This window comes from Macaca mulatta, chromosome 15 (assembly GCF_049350105.2).
Source record: "Macaca mulatta isolate MMU2019108-1 chromosome 15, T2T-MMU8v2.0, whole genome shotgun sequence".
Taxonomy (NCBI): domain Eukaryota; kingdom Metazoa; phylum Chordata; class Mammalia; order Primates; family Cercopithecidae; genus Macaca; species Macaca mulatta.
In genome coordinates, this window is record NC_133420.1 from 102,968,902 (window position 1) to 102,987,268 (window position 18,367).

At 38.2% G+C, this 18,367-nt stretch overlaps 1 protein-coding gene across 4 annotated transcripts in view; it reads left to right on the plus strand.

Moving 5' to 3' along the window:
• C15H9orf85 (chromosome 15 C9orf85 homolog) overlaps positions 1-18,367 on the plus strand; it is a 64,642-nt gene that overhangs the window by 29,183 nt on the left and 17,092 nt on the right. For 2 of the 4 annotated variants that reach the window (NM_001261161.1, XM_077965120.1), the window contains 1 exon segment: positions 4,497-4,603. In NM_001261161.1, the coding sequence (NP_001248090.1) occupies positions 4,497-4,603 (107 nt within the window). 4 annotated transcript variants of the gene reach the window in all.

An 18,367-nucleotide genomic window follows, 5' to 3' on the forward strand; every position in this document is an offset into this window, starting at 1 on the left:
GAACCCAGGAGACAGAGGTTGCAGTGAGCCAAGATCATGCCACTGCACTCCAACCTGGGCAACAGAGTGAGACTCCAACTCAAAAAAAAGAAAGAAAGAAAGAAACTCACAGCCTAAAAGTCAGATTTTTACGTTATTGTTATTAGTCACGTGAGTTCTTGCCCCCAAATCCAGGGATCTTTTATCCTCTAGCCAAATTTAGAATAAGGAACTGTTTCTAGCAAATTTCAAAGCACATACTTTTAAATATGATTAAATAAGATATAAAAGTTTCTATTTCTGGAGTAACAGTGTAGCAGTAGTAGCATAAAATACCTTATTTTAGGGGAAGAATACTGCAGGGAAAAGAACAAAGCCAGTTTATGGAAATAGATTTTTAGCATTGGATTTGGCATTGGAATTTTTCTTTGAGAATTTCATTTTTTAAATTATGTTTTTGTTTTTTTGTTTTCAATTAAAAGGAATAAATAAGCTTTTGTTTTACCTTTGGAAATTCTGAAAGAATTATGTACAAAAAAAATCCTAAGGAAAAATTATTTTAGTTGCTTTTGAATGGTATTCAAATTTCTTTTCACCTACCATAGTACCTTCCTTCTGTTAAATGATACTTTATATTTTATAAAATATTTTTCAGCATCAGCATATTGGTACAGATATAATATTTACAATTTGCTCCTGCTACCTTCTTAGGAGTTGAAGTCCTTTCTCACCCAGCTTCTTTTTTTTTTCTTCTTTTTTTTTTGAGAGAGAGTTTCGCTCTTATTGCCCAGGCTGAAGTGCAATGGCACGATCTCAGTTCACTGCAACATCCAAATCCCAGGTTCAAAAGATTCTCCTGCCTCAGCCTCCCAAGTAGATGGGATTACAGCCATGCGCCACCACCCCAGCTAATTTTGTATTTTTAGTAGAGACAGGGTTTCTCCGTGTTGGTCAGGCTGCTCTTGAACTCCCGACCTCAGGTGATCTGCCTGCCTTGGCTTCCCAAAGTGCTGGGATTACACGTGTGAGCCAACGCACCCGGCCCTTTCTCACCCAATTTCTGTATGGCATTACTGTGTTAAAGATGTATTGTTTGACAACAAATAGGATGCTTAAAGCAGCAGTAACAATGCTTACTCTAAAATATATGTTGTATGGGGCAGGTGCAGTGGCTCACGCCTATAATCCCAGCACTTTGGGAGGCCAAGGAAAGCGATCAGTTGAGGCCAGAAGTTTGAGACCAGCCTGGCTAAATGGCAAAACCCCATCTCTACTAAAAATACAAAAATTAGCTGGCATGCTGGTGCACGCCTGTAATCCTAGCTGCTCAGGAGGCTGAGACAAGAGGATTGCTTGAACCCAGGAGGCGGAGGTTGCAGTGAGCTGAGATCGCCCCACTGTACACCAGTCTGGGCAACAGAGCAAGACTCTGTCTCAAAAAAAAAAAAAAAAGATGTAGGAATGATGGCTAACACGTTTTTAAGACATTATGTATGTATTAAGTAGGCATGCTTTTTGATGTTCCTTAAGTTTATTCTAACTTTGAAAAGTATTCATTTGATAAGTAAGGGTTTCTTCTTTCACTGTTTCCTAAGTTCAGTGGACTCTTCCACTGAAGATTTTTTTTTTCTTCAAAAATCTGAAAAGTAGCTTGTTGAACGAACTAAATGACCTTTATAAGCTTTTGTATTTATAAAACTTTTGATTTTGCCGGGCGCGGTGGCTCACGCCTGTAATCCCAGCACTTTGGGAGGCCGAGGCGGGCGGATCACAAGGTCAGGAGATCGAGACCACGGTGAAACCCCGTCTCTACTAAAAATACAAAAAATTAGCCGGGCGCGGTGGCGGGCGCCTGTAGTCCCAGCTACTCAGGAGGCTGAGGCAGGAGAATGGCGTAAACCCAGGAGGCGGAGCTTGCAGTGAGCCGAGATCGTGCCACTGCACTCCAGCCTGGGCGACAGAGCGAGACTCTGTCTCAAAAAAAAAAAAAAAAACAAAACAAAAAAAAAAAAAACTTTTGATTTTATATTTGGGCAGACTTCAATTTTAACCTTAATTACCTATGATCTTCTACCACGAGGAATATACTAAAAGTAATTGCCAAAATAGGGTTAATTGTAAATATAAAGGTGAATAAGGTAAGATTGTCATTTCTTTTCCCCCAGGCAGAAGGATTCCTAAAACTAGGATTAACTTTCTTTGCTCACATCTCTGGAATTCACTTCTATTTTGGCAAAGTATGGTAAAACAGGTATACACTTTTCTTTCTTCTGTGCCTATTTTTAAGTGAAAAATACTATTGTTTCTCATTCTTACTCTCATTAATTTCTTAACACATAAAAATCAAGTTTAATTTGATAGTAGTGCCTGTTAGTCATGTGAACCCTGCACAGCATATCTGTTTATACTGCTTCACACATCACTCACAGGACAAGTTCCCACAAAGACTTGTTTTGTTCTACTGTTGATCCACCCTAAAGAAACCAGTTTCCAAACTGTGCACAGCTTTGTAAATCAAGATGAACTGGTCAGAAATTGGATACAGAAACAAACAAGGAACCAAAGAATGCTTCCTAGTTAACAAGCAGAATGTGTTATATGTAATAAAATTGCAGGTAATGAAATGTTCTGTGTTCTAAGGATATTCCAATTAGGAAGTATAATATCACATTCATATTGAAGTCATAGTTCAAAGTCAATCACTTAAGGAAATATAAGTAATGCTTAGTAAGATGTTCTGGACAACAGAGTAGACAAATGATGCATGTAAACTTTGATTCTGTGTTTCTTAGCTAGCTTTGTCCATGATAACTATTAGTAAGTACAAAGGTTGAGAGGATGAAGAGTTTGGTGTGTAGGTACAGATTCCCTTCTTTCTGGCAACAGTTAGGGGCCCAGAGTAAGGAGGGAATATAGTAGCATGCGGAACTGGGACTCTCCATCTATGTCCAGGAGGAAAGAATGCACCTATACACAATTCGTAAGTAACAGAATGTATTTCTCATGACAAAGTTAAATAATATATTCACACTTCCTGATGGTGAAGATTCCTTGAAGAAAGAGAAAAATTAAATAAAATGAAATATATTCACAGCTTAATTTATGGTTTTTCACAATATTCCTGAAATATTTTCTCATTGAAGAAATGTTTTTTCAAATATTTTATCTGCTTGTTTAGAACTTTCAAGAATATCAAGCGCTATTCAAAAATTGTTTCTTTCAGATGATCTGATCTAAACATTGTGCTTTTAACTTAATATCTAATAGCCTCCCAAAGAATCTGCATACTTGTGATGCATTTCTTTCTTCCCCTGAGAAATTTAAAAAGAAAACAAAAGAAGCAAAGAAAATTTTAAATGTCTTCTGTTCATTATTCCAACAATAGGCAAAGACCAAGCTTCCATAGCCAAAGCAAACAAGAGAATTCTCAGAGTACTCAGTGAAAATATATAGTCTGTGTCCTGAATCAAATGAGTATGTTACAAAATATAAAACTATTAGAGAAAATACATGACACATTTAAATTTTTCCTATCTTCCTTCTTTCCCAACACATTTTGAAAAGAAAATTATAATAAAAAAACTTTAACTTATAAAGCCCTTTCTCTACCACAGATATTCACATATGAATAAATATTTTTTAAGTTTGAAGAAACCAAGTTAGTAGGGGGAGCTTTTCTAAAACTTTTCTAACATGAGAATTCAAAAGGATAAAACTGAAAAATGAAATGCCTTTTTGCTTCCAGCCGCTTCTCCCTGGCACCCCTTCCTCAAATCAACAAACTGTCAATTCAGGACAGCCCAATTTCTCAGTTTAATTCCAACTCACTGGGAGGATTTGAATTGTTGAAATGGTAGTCTTCAAATATGAGCAAGCTTTTCTTTTTTATTATTATGTTTTTATTGAATATAACTTACATACTATGTAATACATATATCTTAACTGTGCAGTTTGAGTTTTGACATATGTATACATCAGAATCAATGGGAAGGTTAAAAATTTTCTAGATGAGGGCTGGGCCCAGTGACTCACACCTGTAATATGAGCACTTTGTGAGGCCTAGGCGGGTGTATCATTTGAGCTCAGGAGTTCAAAACCACCCTGGGCAACATAGTGAAAGTCTGTCTCTACCAAAATACAAAAAATTAGCTGGGCATGGTGGCGCGTGCCTGTAATCCTAGCTATTCAGGAGGCTGAGGCAGGAGAATCGCTTGAGCCCCGGGAGGTGGAGGTTGCAGTGAGCCAAAATTGTGCCACTGCATTCCAGCCTGGGCGACAGAGTGAGACTGTCTCAAAAAAAAAAAAAAAAAAAAAAAAAAAAACCATTGCCTTTGTAAAAAAAAATAATAATAACAAATTGAGTAATATACATAAAAATACATAATATATCATAAATTGTTATGCAGATTAAGGTTCAGTTATATTTTAAAACTTAACATCTCATATATTCTTTTGTGGGATTTGCAATGCTGGCTCACGCGTGAAATTCTCAGTTTGTCGTTCTGTTTGTTTTTAAGAAAATTAATGCAAAACTTCATGATGGAGTATGTCAGCGCTGTAAAGAAGTTCTTGAGTGGCGTGTAAAATACAGCAAATACAAACCATTAACAAAACCTAAAAAATGGTGAGTTAAGATTCATTACCTTACTTCGTAGTATATGTATCATAGTTTATTGTTTCATTTCCTGCTTTTCAAAATTGTGTCCAAATGTTAAAGACAGAAAAAATTCCATTCTCCCCTGTAGAATTTCATCTTGTGTGCAGAATCTTGGTTTGTGAAGGCAGACAGATTTAAAAAGTAAATTCATTTCCTGCCCCATTCTTTCATAAATATGCATCATTTTTATAGAACTTTATTCATGAAAGGTGGGTTAGGGCTGAGAAGAGAGTATTTGTTTTCTACAATTCTGTCTCCCACTGATAAGGTAATACTATGCACCGTAGATTATCAGTTCTTAAAACAGATCAGACCTTTAGACCTTTTAATTCAACTCATAAAGATTACAGAAATGGCTGAGGTTAAATATTATAAGTGAATCACTAGATTGATAACTTCTAATATTATTTCTTTGGGAATAGAGGTCTAAATGAAGATAGTAGATTTTGTTTCTGATCCTTCCATCCCTAACTCCTTTTTTTTTTTCCTTCTTTTTCTTTTTGGAGATGGAGTTTTGCTCTTGTCATCCAGGCTGGAGTGCACTGGTGTAATTTCAGCTCACTGCAACCTCCGCCTCCCGGGTTTAAGCGATTCTCCTGCCTCAGCCTCCTGAGTAGCTGGCATTACAGATACCCGCCATCACGCCTGGCTAATTTTTTTGTATTTTTAGTAGAGGCGGGGATTTCGCCATGTTGGCCAGGCTGGCCTCAAACTCCTGACCTCAGGTGATCTGCCTGCCTAGGCCTCCCAAAGTGCTGGGATTATAGGCATGAGCCACCACGCCCAGCCTTAACTCTTGTGTAATTCAGCCTTTTGTGCATCCTCTACAGCTCCCTGACATCCTTCAGGTCAGCTGTGTAAGGAAAATATTGGAGAGTAATTGCTGCATGAAAGAGCAAAGTGATAATCTTAAATAAAAATTAGTATTGTTCCTTTTACATTATAAGATTTAATTTGGTAATCTGCATAGTAGCTATTTGAACAATGTTTGCTCACTGTTGCCTTATTTTTCTGACTATTCAATAGTTTCATCTTCTTTGAATGCATTCTTCCTTCCTTTATGGGAAAAAATTTTGCTTACAATTTAGAAAATCAGTCTAAATAATAGATATAATATGACCTTTGTTTATATCTACTAAAAAATTATGTCAGCCTTTTGCAAATCTAAAACTCAAGATATAAAATAATTTGTTTATTTCAAAATATTTAAACACTGAAAGGCAAAAGTGTCAAGGAAGGATAAACTAACTTAAGCTTTTTAGATTTTTTTTCTGTGCCCCGTTTTGGAGCAGTCTAGTATTTATTACAGGTATAGTTGACCCCTCTTTTATTTTATTTATTTATTTATTTATTTATTTATTTATTTATTTTGAGATAGGGTCTCACTGTTGCCTAGGCTGGAGTGCAGTGACATAATCTTAGATCACTGCAACCTCCGCCTCCCAGGTTCAAGCAATTCTCCTACCTCAGCCTCCTGAGTAGCTGGGACTACAGGTACATGCCACCCTGCCTGGCTAATTTTTGTTTTTTGGTAGAGACAAGATTTCACCGTGCTGGCCAGGCCGGTCTCGAACTCCTGACCTCAAGTGATCCACCCACCTCGGCCTCCAAAAGTGCTGGGATTACAGGCATGAGCCACCCCCCGCTTTTAAATAGTTTTACCAGCTTCTTGCTCCTTTTAGTCTTTTCTTCCTGTTCTCTACATTTCCTCCCAAAAGAAAACACTTTTAAACAAGTCTGATGAGTTTTATGCTTAGTGGCCCAAATTAGCAGTAAGGAAATTTGGCAACTATTTGCATTACCCAATTTTAGACTTCCATGAATGAATTAATTGTGTTCTCTGCTAGAGTAATTAGATGTTGATTGCAAAATAAATCATGTAGTTTTAGTTAATAGTCCTCATACAAGATTTGTAGCTTTCTGAATATTTTCAACAAGTTTTTATTCCTATAAAGGTATTTTAAGATTTCGTCATCCATCTCCATTTTCTCTTTATAGTGTTGTTTCCTAAAAGAATTTGAAGTATAGGCAATAAACAACATATATGTAGTCATAGCATTTTAATAGATTAGCGCTGTGTAACAAAGGAAATGATTTTAAAACATTCCTGCCTTATCCATCATCAGTATTTAAATCTCTTACCTTTAATATGTGCTAAATCCTATATGTTTATCTTCATTTTGAATGTGTCAGTGTGTAAAAGATCACATCAGTTATTGTAAATTTTCCAGATGCTATAGTTTGCTGGAGAACTTCTGAACTTATGTATTTTGTTTTTTTCTCATGACATTAAAACAAGATCTTGTAGAGGAGGAAAAAGGTCCTTTCCTTCTACCAGTCTAAGTTCTCATCCTTGGCTTTGTAACAAAAACCAGATTAACAAGAGAAAAATATACAGATTTATTTAATGTAAGCTTTTTGTGACACCAAAGCCTTCAAAAGAAAACAAAGACCCAAAGAAAGGGTAAACCTGTGTGTTTTTATGCTAAGTTTGATGAGGAGTGGAAAATCATGGGGAAAATGTGATAGGGAACAAAAACAAAGGGATATGAGCTAAGCGTAGTAAACTAAAAGCAGGGCTTGTTCATTCAGATTCCTCTTACTGTTCCTCCGTTTTTAGAGATAAGCATGGTCCTTTCCTCTAGGTATAGGAAGCGCACCTCTCATATTAGGGTCTTATGGCCTACTTCAGGGGTGGATCAGAGAGTCCTTCCTACATTTGCTATTTGTCACATTTCTTCAGCTCAAAATACTAAATATGCCAAGGCACCATATTTTGGGGTAGTGTGTTCTGAATCCCATCAGTCTGAACATATTACTTAGGGCGTTACTTGCCTGGACTAGAACATCATGTATTTCAGATGGTCCTGAACACATGGCACATTAGACATATTGGAAATTCTAGCTTTCAAGCTCCAATCCAGGATTGAGAGTGTTATAGAAAGTAAAACTCACTTATATTCATTCACTTTACTTTCTCTGTGTATTAAGACTTGGCCAACATTGTAAGGGATTTGAATCCATTGCTGATGCTGATGGTAGCATTACTTATCTTAAAATGTTTAATGTTGTGTTCAAGCTAGTCACTTATGAATTAAATTTGTCATTTGTTAGGGTTTGTATATGAATTTTACTGGATATATCTTTTGTCTTTGTTTTTGTTTTTGTTTTTTTGAGACAGAGTCTCACTCTGTTGCCCAGGTTGGAATGCAATGGTGTGGTCTTGGCTTACTGCAGCCTCCGCCTCCTGGGTTCAAGCAATTCTCCTGCCTCAGCCTCCAGAGTAGCTGGGACTACAGGCATGCACATGCCACTGTGCCCGGCTAATTTTTGTATTTTTAGTAGAGACAGTTTCACTATGTTGGCCAGGCTGATCTCAAACTCCTGACCTCGTGATCCTCCCGCCTCAGCTTCCCAAAGTGCTGGAGTTACAGGCATGAGCCACCATGTCTGGCCTTGGATATCTCTTTTGTATAAAGATTTATTTTTCTGGCATGCTGAGTATTTCCATCAGTTAAAATGTTGAATATTGTTTCATGCGTCTGTCTGTTGCCACAAATTATGTAACTAAATGATGTAGATAAAGAAAAGTTCTGCACAACATAAAATATAGGGTATGATGGGGCTTTTTATAAGTGACATTTCTTTTAGAAGTAATAATATCCTGGCTATTGGGAAAATTAAAACTTATTCTCCCATTTGTTTATATTGTGAATCACCAAAAACCACACGTTAATTAGCAAATTTCCATTTGTTCATGGGATCCGATGCCAAAAGTTAAATCAAAGAAAAAGAGTTTGACATCTAAACTCTTCAAACTTACCTGTTTCAACCATGTGAAACAAAAATTATACTGTGTTTGTAGCTGACAGAATATTTCACGTTTCTCTTTTTCTTTTTGCGGTAAGGTGACATGCTGCAGTATTTTTATAAACATGTTCTTTTTTTTTGGTTTTTTTTTTTTTTTGAGACGGAGTCTGGCTCTGTCGCCCAGGCTGGAGTACAGTGGCCGGATCTCAGCTCACTGCAAGCTCCGCCTCCCGGGTTCACGCCATTCTCCTGCCTCAGCCTCCCGCGTAGCTGGGACTACAGGCGCCCGCCACCTCGCCCGGCTAATTTTTTTTTTGTATTTTTTAGTAGAGACGGGGTTTCACTGGGTTATCCAGGATGGTCTCGATCTCCTGACCTCATGATCCGCCCGTCTCGGCCTCCCAAAGTGCTGGGATTACAGGCTTGAGCCACCGCGCCCGGCTAAACATGTTCTTTATGGAATTTTCTCTCAGTTACTGAATACAATCCTGGACCATCTCCAGAGACTTTTTAGAAAAGAATAGATGTCCTAACTTAAGTTGGAAGAGAGATGAATTGAAAATTATGTATGTACTGGAGGAGGATAGGATGATGGCTATGAAAGACGGGGGATAAAAAGCATCTCATTTATCAGCAATATATAAACAGTGTGACACTGGTACTGTCCTTTGACGTAATGAGATAAATATCTCTGACTACTCAACGCTTTAGGTATTTATAGAAATAAAGTGATAAGCTCCTAAAGATACAAGCACCAAGACCAACCGCCACCCTTAATTAGAAGTCAGCACAATCTGTACCAGGATCCCCCCACCCATTTCTTAAGGCCAGTACCTACTGCTCCCTGGGGGAGGGCTGCAATGTGCTGTCAACATCTCCCTTGACACAGAATGGCGTTAGTATTGTTAGACCTGAATAAGAGGATTCAGACTTTAAGATTATTCATATATGTAAGAACTAGGGTTCAGGAAAAGTCTAAATCTTTTTGTATAAAGTTTTATTTTTCAAGTGCCTTGTTTTTTACTTTTGAAAAAGAACCCCAAAATAAATGAAAACTGTTCATTACCATTCCTGGTCAGTCCCAGGTCACTCATGAACACTGTAAATAATCTCAATATGGAGCTGAATTATTGGAGAAACAAGAGATCTTATAAATATAAAACAATCCTAGTCAGTAATACCTATGAAAAAAATAAACGTAAAAATATATTAAATAATTTGTATACATCTTAAGGAAGGAATCTTGATATTTTTATATTTAAAAGTCATTATAGACATTTATCTATTTTTCCAGGTACTAGAAATATAAATGTTTAAAAGATTTTGTCCCTTTCCTCAAGCAGTGCAGGGCCAAATGAAATTATTTCTTTTCTTTATTCTGGGCTCAGAAGGATTATACTTCTTACCCAAGACAAAAGTAAAGCAGATGGAGGTTAAGATTCAAATGCAAATTGATTGGATTCCAAAGCCTTGTTTTCCTTTTCTCTCAGTGATTTCTCAGCATTGTATTATTCAATTCAAAAAGTCCTTTTCTCCTCTTCACCTGGACCTAATGCTTCATTAATTTTTACAAATGTCACCTATCTTGTTTATGGATATTGTCTGCTGTTGAGTATCACATATCCTGCTGAGGACCACCCTGCTTTTATTTTTTTATTTTTTATTTTTTTATTTTTTGAGATGGAATCTTGCTCTGTCGCCCAGGCTGGAGTGCAGTGGCACAATCTCAGCTCGCTGCAAGCTCCGCTTCCTGGGTTCACACTATTCTCCTGCTTCAGCCTCCCGAGTAGCTGGGACTACAGGTGCTTGCCACCACACCCGGCTAAATTTTTTTGTGTTTTTAGTAGAGACAGGGTTTCACCGTGTTAGCCAGGATGGTCTGGATCTCATGACCTCGTGATCCGCCCACCTTAACCTCCCGAAGTGCTGGGATTACAGGCATGAGCCACTGCACCCAGCCCAGCCTGCTTTTAATTTTTAATACATATACCTGTGGAAAGACAAATAGATTTTTGCTTTGAGGCCCTGAAATGCCTATGCTGGTACTTAGAAACCTTTTTTGACTCTTATTTCAGGTAACCAAGCAACCTTTTCTCCTATTAATTTAGAAATGTGGTAGGCAAATACCCCCATTTATGTGAGAATCTCAAGCCTGCTTCTTTTCTTTTCTACCTATTAAAAAAAAAAATCACCAGCATTATAACGTTACCCCATGTTTAACCTTGCCATAGCAGTAGAAAAGAAAGGAGAAGCTGGTATAAAACAGCACAGTCCTCAAACAGATTGGAGTCTGAGTTTGGAACTGAACCTGTGAATTCTTTACATTCAGTGGTTCTCAAATAAGGAGGTGGCTTGAGGATGGAGTTTGTCCCCCAGGAAGGGTGCTACTGACACATAGTGTAAAGAGACCAGGTATGCTGCTAAACATCCCACAGTTGACAGGACAGCCCACCACAATAAAGAAATATCCAGTTCAACATGTCAAGAGTGTCTTGGTTGAGAAGCCTTGCTCTGTACCGAATAGATAGATACCCACAAAACCAAGGCACTAAAACATCCTGTATCTTAGTTCAGTGGTTTTTAAACTTTTCAGCTGTCAAATTCTTTAATAAAACACTTATCCAGGAGTCCCATAAATACAACAGGCTAAAACGGAACTGCCCTAAATGGGGAGAAGGGAGCCCAGACCTTACTTGCTGTGTGATAAATATTCATTGAAAGTAGATTTTATCATAAAAATATTTCAAGTGAAGGAGGAAAGAGCTAATATAACCAGCCTTGGAACCAGCATTACTCTAGAGATGTCTAGCCTGAGAGTTTCATGTCATGAGGATGCTTTATTCCTTAAAAAACTTTCCTTTTCATTGAATATTTTAATTGAACAGAGTCACTCTTCTGGCCCTCACATCCAGGTATTTAACCCCTCCAGATTTATTGCCTCTCAACTTTTATTCCCGCTGATGGCCCAAGTGTACCCCTTACGTATTCATACTCCATTGCATTGAATAAGTGAATTCTCCTCTCTCTTTTGCATCTCATCTCACCTCTACTCAAATACCTCTGTGGGTTCAGAGTTGACTAAACCAGTGGTTTAAAAAAAAGTGGGGGAGGGAGGCAGGCACAGTCGCTCACACCTGTAATCCCAGCACTTTGAGAAGCTAAGGCAGGAGGATCACTTGATTCTAGGAGTTTGAGACTAGGCTGGGCAACATAGCGAGACCTCATCTCTACAAATAATTTTAAAAATTAGCCAGGCATGCTGACGCGCACCTGTGGTCCTAGCTGCTGGAGAGGCTGAGGCAGGACACTGAGGCTGAAAGATCACTTGAGCCTGGGCAGTCAAGGCTGCAGTGAGCTGTGATCACATCACTGCACTCTGGCCTGGGTAACAGAGCAAGACCCCAGCTCAAAAAAAAAAAAGCATATTTTACATAAGTTGAGTCATGAGCTCCAGTGGTGATGGGTGGGACTCCAGCAGCAGGAGGCTGAGAGAGCTTTGTCACCAGAGAAGTTCTGCTTTTACATGTCTACTATAATGTGAGAGTTGGCTGGGGGGATTGGTTGGTCAGGGGGAGGGGGTCCTCTAGACCGTAGGGAAAAAGGTGTTGCTGTTTGGGAGAAAATGAGATGGAGGACTGAAATGTTGCCAAACAGGTTATGTTACAGGACAGGGGTCCCAATCCAGACCCCAAGAAAGGGTTCTTGGATCTAGTGAAAGCAAGTTTATTAAGAAAGTAGAAGAATAAAAGAATGGCTACTCCATAGACAGAGCAGCGCCGAGGGCTGCTGGTTGCCCATTTTTATGGTTATTTCTTGATATGCTAAACAAGGGGTGGATTATTCATGTCTCTCCTTTTTAGACCATGTAGGGTAGCTTCTCGACATTGCCATGGCGTTCGTAAACTGTAATGGTGCTAGTGGGAGTGTAGCAGTGAGGATAACCAGAGGACATTCTAGTGGCCATCTTGGTTTTGGTGGGTTTTAGCCAGCTTCTTTACTGCAGCCTGTTTTATCAGCAAGGTCTTTATGACCTCTACTTTGTGCTAATCTCCTGTCTTATTCTGTGACTTAGAATGCCTTAATAACCATCTGGGAATGCAGCCCAGTAGGTCTCAGCCTCATTCTATCCAGCTCCTATTCAAGATGGAGTTGCTCTGGTTCACACACCTCTGATAGTTATGCCACAGTAAGGCTGCCTTCCTAACCATGTGCTTGCTCCCTAGCTTTCTTATAACTAAATTAGCCAAACCAAGACATTAGAGATAGTATTTTATTAACCAACCCCTTTCCTGTTTTTAGCCTCTATTTTTAAAGGGAAGAATTTCTGTACCCCTAAAATGTTGCTTAATAGAGTATCACTGTCCTCATTTTTCAATGAAAATAAATTAGTGAACAGAGAGATACATTGGCCAGTTTATGGTTAAATTCGTGATAGTTTCTTGCACTCAGTTCTTGGCCTTGTATTATTGTATGTATCTATCAATTGGCATTCATTACTTATATTTGTTCATTGAGCAAGCACTCAAGGAAATCAGAGTCTCCTTAAACTAGTTGTAATCACAATTTAGATAGGTTATGTTTAAAAAAAAAAAAAAAACTTTAGACAAATTAGATTTAACAGAATTTAATTGCACAAAGAATGATTGAAGAATCAGGCAGCCCCCAGAACCAGAGTAGTTTCAGAACAACTCCCAGGGCTTCCCTGTACTTCAATAACGTTTTTGGACAGAAAAAGGAAAATGACCTTACAGAAAACTGAAGTACATAAACAGCTGGATTGGTTACAGCTTGGCATTTGCCTTATTTGAACCTACTTTGAAAAGTTGGCTGACTGGTTGGCCGAGACTTGGTTACTGTTACAGTAGTAGGTTACAGTTTACACATCAAGTTATTTTACAGTTCAGTATATGGAGAGAAACCTTTAGGCCAAACTTAAAATATGTACCCAGGCAGCTTTAGGCCAAATTTAATTTATCAGTAGATTCCATCTGCAACCATCCAAGCTGTACTTGTTCTCAGTGCTTAGAAGCTGAGCATACCACTCACTAGGAGGTACCTGAGGAATAATGTATGCTACATGCAGTGATCAGTACAAACGGAGTCCTTGATCTCCATAATCTGAATTTGTGGCATCTGAATGGAGATCCATGATTTAAATGGCTAATTTTTACAGTCCATATGTTTTAAACACTTTGACTTGCCTCCATTTTGATATGTTTGTAGTCAACGAAAAAGAAAAATAAATGGATACAAATCCATTTATTTTACAAATAAATAAATTTGTAGTCAATGAAAAGTAAATGGATTTTTTTAATGCATTACTATGAAAGGATTTTTGCATGTTTTTTCTTCTTTAAAGAATATGTTTATTTCAGGATATCTAAATATTATATGCCTTATTGTAGAATCTTCTAATAAAACAACTGTTTACATGCTAATAAGCATTGGGTATCACAATTGGTAATAGGAAGGCGAACACAAAAGCTTTTCTTTTTTTCTTTTTTTCTTTTTTTTTGAGACGGAATTTGGCTCTTGTTGCCCAGGCTGGAGTGTAATGGCGCTATCTTGGCTCGCCACAACCTCCACCTCCCAGATTCTCCTGCCTCAGCCTCTGGACTAGGTAGGATTACAGGCATGGGCCACCATGCCCAGCTAATTTTGTATTTTTAGTAGAGACGGAGTTTCTCCATGTTGGTCAGGCTGGTCTCGAACTCCCGACCTTAGGTGATCTGCCCGCCTCGGCCTCCCAAAGTGCTGGAATTACAGGTGTGAGCCACTGCACCCGGCCCACAAAAACTTTATATTTTATAATACAGTTTGAACGTCCCAAATTCCAATCCAAAATGTCCTAAAATCTGAAACTTTTTGAGTGCCAACATAATGCTCGAAGGATATGCTAATAGGAGCATTTCAGACTTCAGATTTTTGGATTTGGGATGCTTAACTATTAGTATTAGCAAATATTCCAAAACCTGGGGGGGAAAAAACACGTCTGAACACTTCTCATCCGAAATATTTTAGATAAGGGATTCTTAGTCTATACTAGGGTCATAGCCAGAGAAGTCTTTGAGTTGGTGATATTTTCTAAAAAGAAATAACTAAAGAGAAATGAACAAAGTTGAGTGCCTTCATGATAGAACATATGACAAGGAGAAACACTATAGAATGTAAAAGGTCTTGGTTAAAATTGAGTGTTTAGTTTGTGTGTTTATTCCCTGAAGACTGACTTTTTTTTTTTTTAAGTAGAGACAGGTTTTCACCATGTTGGCCAGGCTGGTCTCGAACTCCTGACCTTTGCCCACCTTGGCCTCCCAAAGTGCTGGGATTATAGTCATGAGCTACAGCACCGGCCAAGACTGACTTTCTGTAGTTTTATGTTTACCACTTAAACTAACCTAGCAATGTGATTGTTTATCCAGTTGATAGATTATCAAGCCCCTTCACATCCTGCCCCAAATTTCACCCATTATTTTTGTTATTAACTTAGGGTATCAGACTAAGTGGAAATAGAAGATGAAGTTCATATCAGTTGTATTCATTACATTTTAAAGATTTATTGGCTAAGAGAGAAGAATTTGTATTTTTAAGCATTGAGTTAAATTTTGTACCAAACTCCAGGTGAAATCTCAATCAATGTCATTGAAATAAGTAATTATTAAATATCATATTACCCAGTGAAAAACTGATTACTTACTGCTGCAAAGAACATAATAAATTAGGAAGGAAAATTAGTTCTGAAATACAACAGGAGAAAGATATATTAAATGATTAAACCTTCATTGTTAGCCTGTTCCTCTCTTTAGATGTGTGTGTACCTATGTGTAGTTTATTTAAAAAATCAGGTAAGTTTGTGATGGCAGAGGTTATTAAGATGAAGATAGTCAAAAAACAAATGCCATTTTCCAGAATCCAAGCACAATTAAAAGGTAGTAAATACTTCAATAGTAGTTCAGGTCTTTTCTCTCTCCTTCCTCCTCATTCCTCATAAACATGGTAAAGATCTACTATAAATAACTGAGAAAACCCACGCAGTTGTGTATGTTTTTCCCACCATGAGTCATGATACAGCATCACTTCCACAAATAAGGATTAGGAATGGCACTGCAGAGAATATGTCTTAGATCAATAAAATAGTTATTGGTAAGAATTGGAATGTAGAAGTAGCTTCGGTACTATTTAAGGTCTGAATGATGTATCCTTCCAGTGGAATTTTAAGTGTAAAAGGTTGAAACCAGAACCCTTACGAAATCCCTTAAAACTAGAAATCATATTTTATTGGGAATTTTGAGTATTATTGCTGGAATTCTTCAGAGAATGTTCAGGAAGCTGGTGTGGTTTGGGGAAATAGGGTAAAAGGAAAGGAAAAGATCCCAAATACTTCAAGCTGGCCTGTCTAAGGAGGTCATTGAAGGTAATTAAAATATATGTGTGTGTGTGTGTATGTGTGTGTATGTGTGTGTGTGTGTGTGTGTGTATATATATATATTTTTTTTTTTTGAGACAGAGTTTCACTCTTGTTGCCCGGTCTGGAGTGCAATGGCATGATCTCTGCTCACCGCACCCTCTGCCTCCCGGGTTCAAGCCATTCTCCCGCCTCAGCCTCCCAGGTAGCTGGGATTGTAGGCATGTGCCAACACGCCTGGCTAATTTTGTATTTTTAGTAGAGAAGAGGTTTCTACATGTTGGTCAGGCTGGTCTCGAACTCTTGACCTCAGATGATCTGCCCGCCTCGGCCTCCCAAAGTGCTGGGATTACAGGCGTGAGCCACCATGCCTGGCCAGTAATTAAAATATTTTACCCTCAAAATGTATTTATTTGACGTATTTTGAAATGGCTGCCACTTCACCATCCTGAAAGAAGTGGCCTTGCAAATCTGTCTTAAGTGGGGAAAATTTGTATCTGTATAGAATCTCCATTAATACAGTCATGCCCCCTCCCCTTTCTCTTTCTTTCCCCAGATCCAGGAGAGATTGAGAGCAGGACACCTTTAAAAGTCTCTCTGAGGGAGGCTCCTCTACATAACCAGGCCACCTTTGATGGCCAAACCTCTTCCCTGCTCAGTTTTACCAGAATCTAAGCCCCCATTCTTTCTGTAACCTCAAGATGGTATAAAGTTTCTGTAACTATTGAGAAGTTGGATCTTCATTCTGAAAGTTCCTGTGTATGCACATTAAGTAAATTTATAGCCTTTTCTCCTATGAGTCAATCCACCTCTTGTCAATTATTTTTAACAAAAATTTAAGGGGCCAAAAGCCAGTGGCTGCCACTTCATATATATTATATATTTTAACCCCGGAATTTGAGTTCAGAGTGGACAAATAAGATATTTATTTTAAATTTAACATTTTCTTCTTCTTTTTTTTTTTTTTCTTTTTTGGGACAGAGTTTCACTCTTGTTGCCCAGGCTGGAGTGCAATGGCACGATTTCGGCTCACCGCAACCTCTGCCTCCCAGGTTCAAATGATTCTCCTGCCTCAGCCTCCCGAGTAGCTGGGATTACAGGCATGCACCACCATGCCCAGCTAATTTTGTATTTTTAGTAGAGACAGAGATTCTCCTGTTGGTCAAGCTGGTCTCGAACTCCCAACCTCAGATGATCCGCCTGCCTCGGCCTCCCAAAGTGCTGGGATTACAGGCATGAGCCACCTGGCCAAATTTAACATTTTCAAACCTCTCACCTATGTTGGATTCTAATAACAACCCTGTAGAGGTAACAAGAACAGATAAGGAGGTGGCCTTAGAAAACTTAGGTGTCTTACCCTGTACACAGCTAGTATATTCAAAACGAGCATCTAGATTTTTTAAAGTTTCATAATCTTATTGCTGGCTTTTATTTTAATGTCAGTTCCCTAACTAAGTAGAGTTTTCCTTTATAGAATGAAGATAATACCTGTCAGAACACCTTGTCTCGTGTAACCAGGTCTGCTGTAACCCACAAGAACCAAGAATCTGGACTGGATGTGAAAGATAATTTACTATAATTCACTAGTTGTATTAAGAACAAAATTGTCTCTAGGAAGAGTCCATGGTTATATTGGGGAATACTATTCCAAACAGAGCTCTTAATTTCTGAGCAAAAACAAAATTGTTAAAGATGACAGATAGGAAACGGTTCAATTTACAATTATTTTAAATGCCATCCTCAATATACAAGACACTGTGTTGTATGTCAAAAGAAGACAGCAAATGAATCGTGACACCCAGGAATTTACCATCTGTTTAGAGAGAGAGACTCCACAGATAACTCGGCAGGTTGCAAAAAGTGCTAGGTGTGAGTAAAAGGAGAAAGAGATGCAGAGGACACAAGGTAAGACTACAGAAGAATAAAGTGAAACCAAGAGAAACAGGTCTAGAAAAGACTTAAAGGTAGAAGAGTGGAATGAATAATGTTTATAGGAAACCCTGTGAGGAGCGACCAGGGAATGGAGGGAAAATCAACAAGAATCCCTTTGACTTTCATAGACAATACAAATAATCCCGGGCAGTCTTCATATGTCCTGTTTTTTGGTTCCACATAAATTATCATTTCTTCATTCATTTGCTCTTGTTACTTTTTTTTTTTCTCATTGCATAACTTTTGGTGATCCATGAACAGTAATCAAAGTTGCCTATCAAAAGGAGGTTTTGGTCTATTTTGAATATACATGAAATGAAAAGAAAACTAGGAAAGTTGGCTTAGGGTCTGGATTTCTAGGTTTTAAAAACTGGGTTATTATTTTTCTTTTGTCAAACAAAAGTAAACAGTTACATTTTATAGGTCTTTTCTGTTTGTTTTTGTTTTTTGAGACAGAGTCTCTCTCTGTCACCCAGGCTGGAGGGCAGTGGTGTGATCTCGGCTGACTGCAACCTCTGCCTCAGCCTCCCGAGTAGCTGGAATTTCAGGCGCCTGCCACCATGCCTGGCTAATTTTTGTGTTTGTAG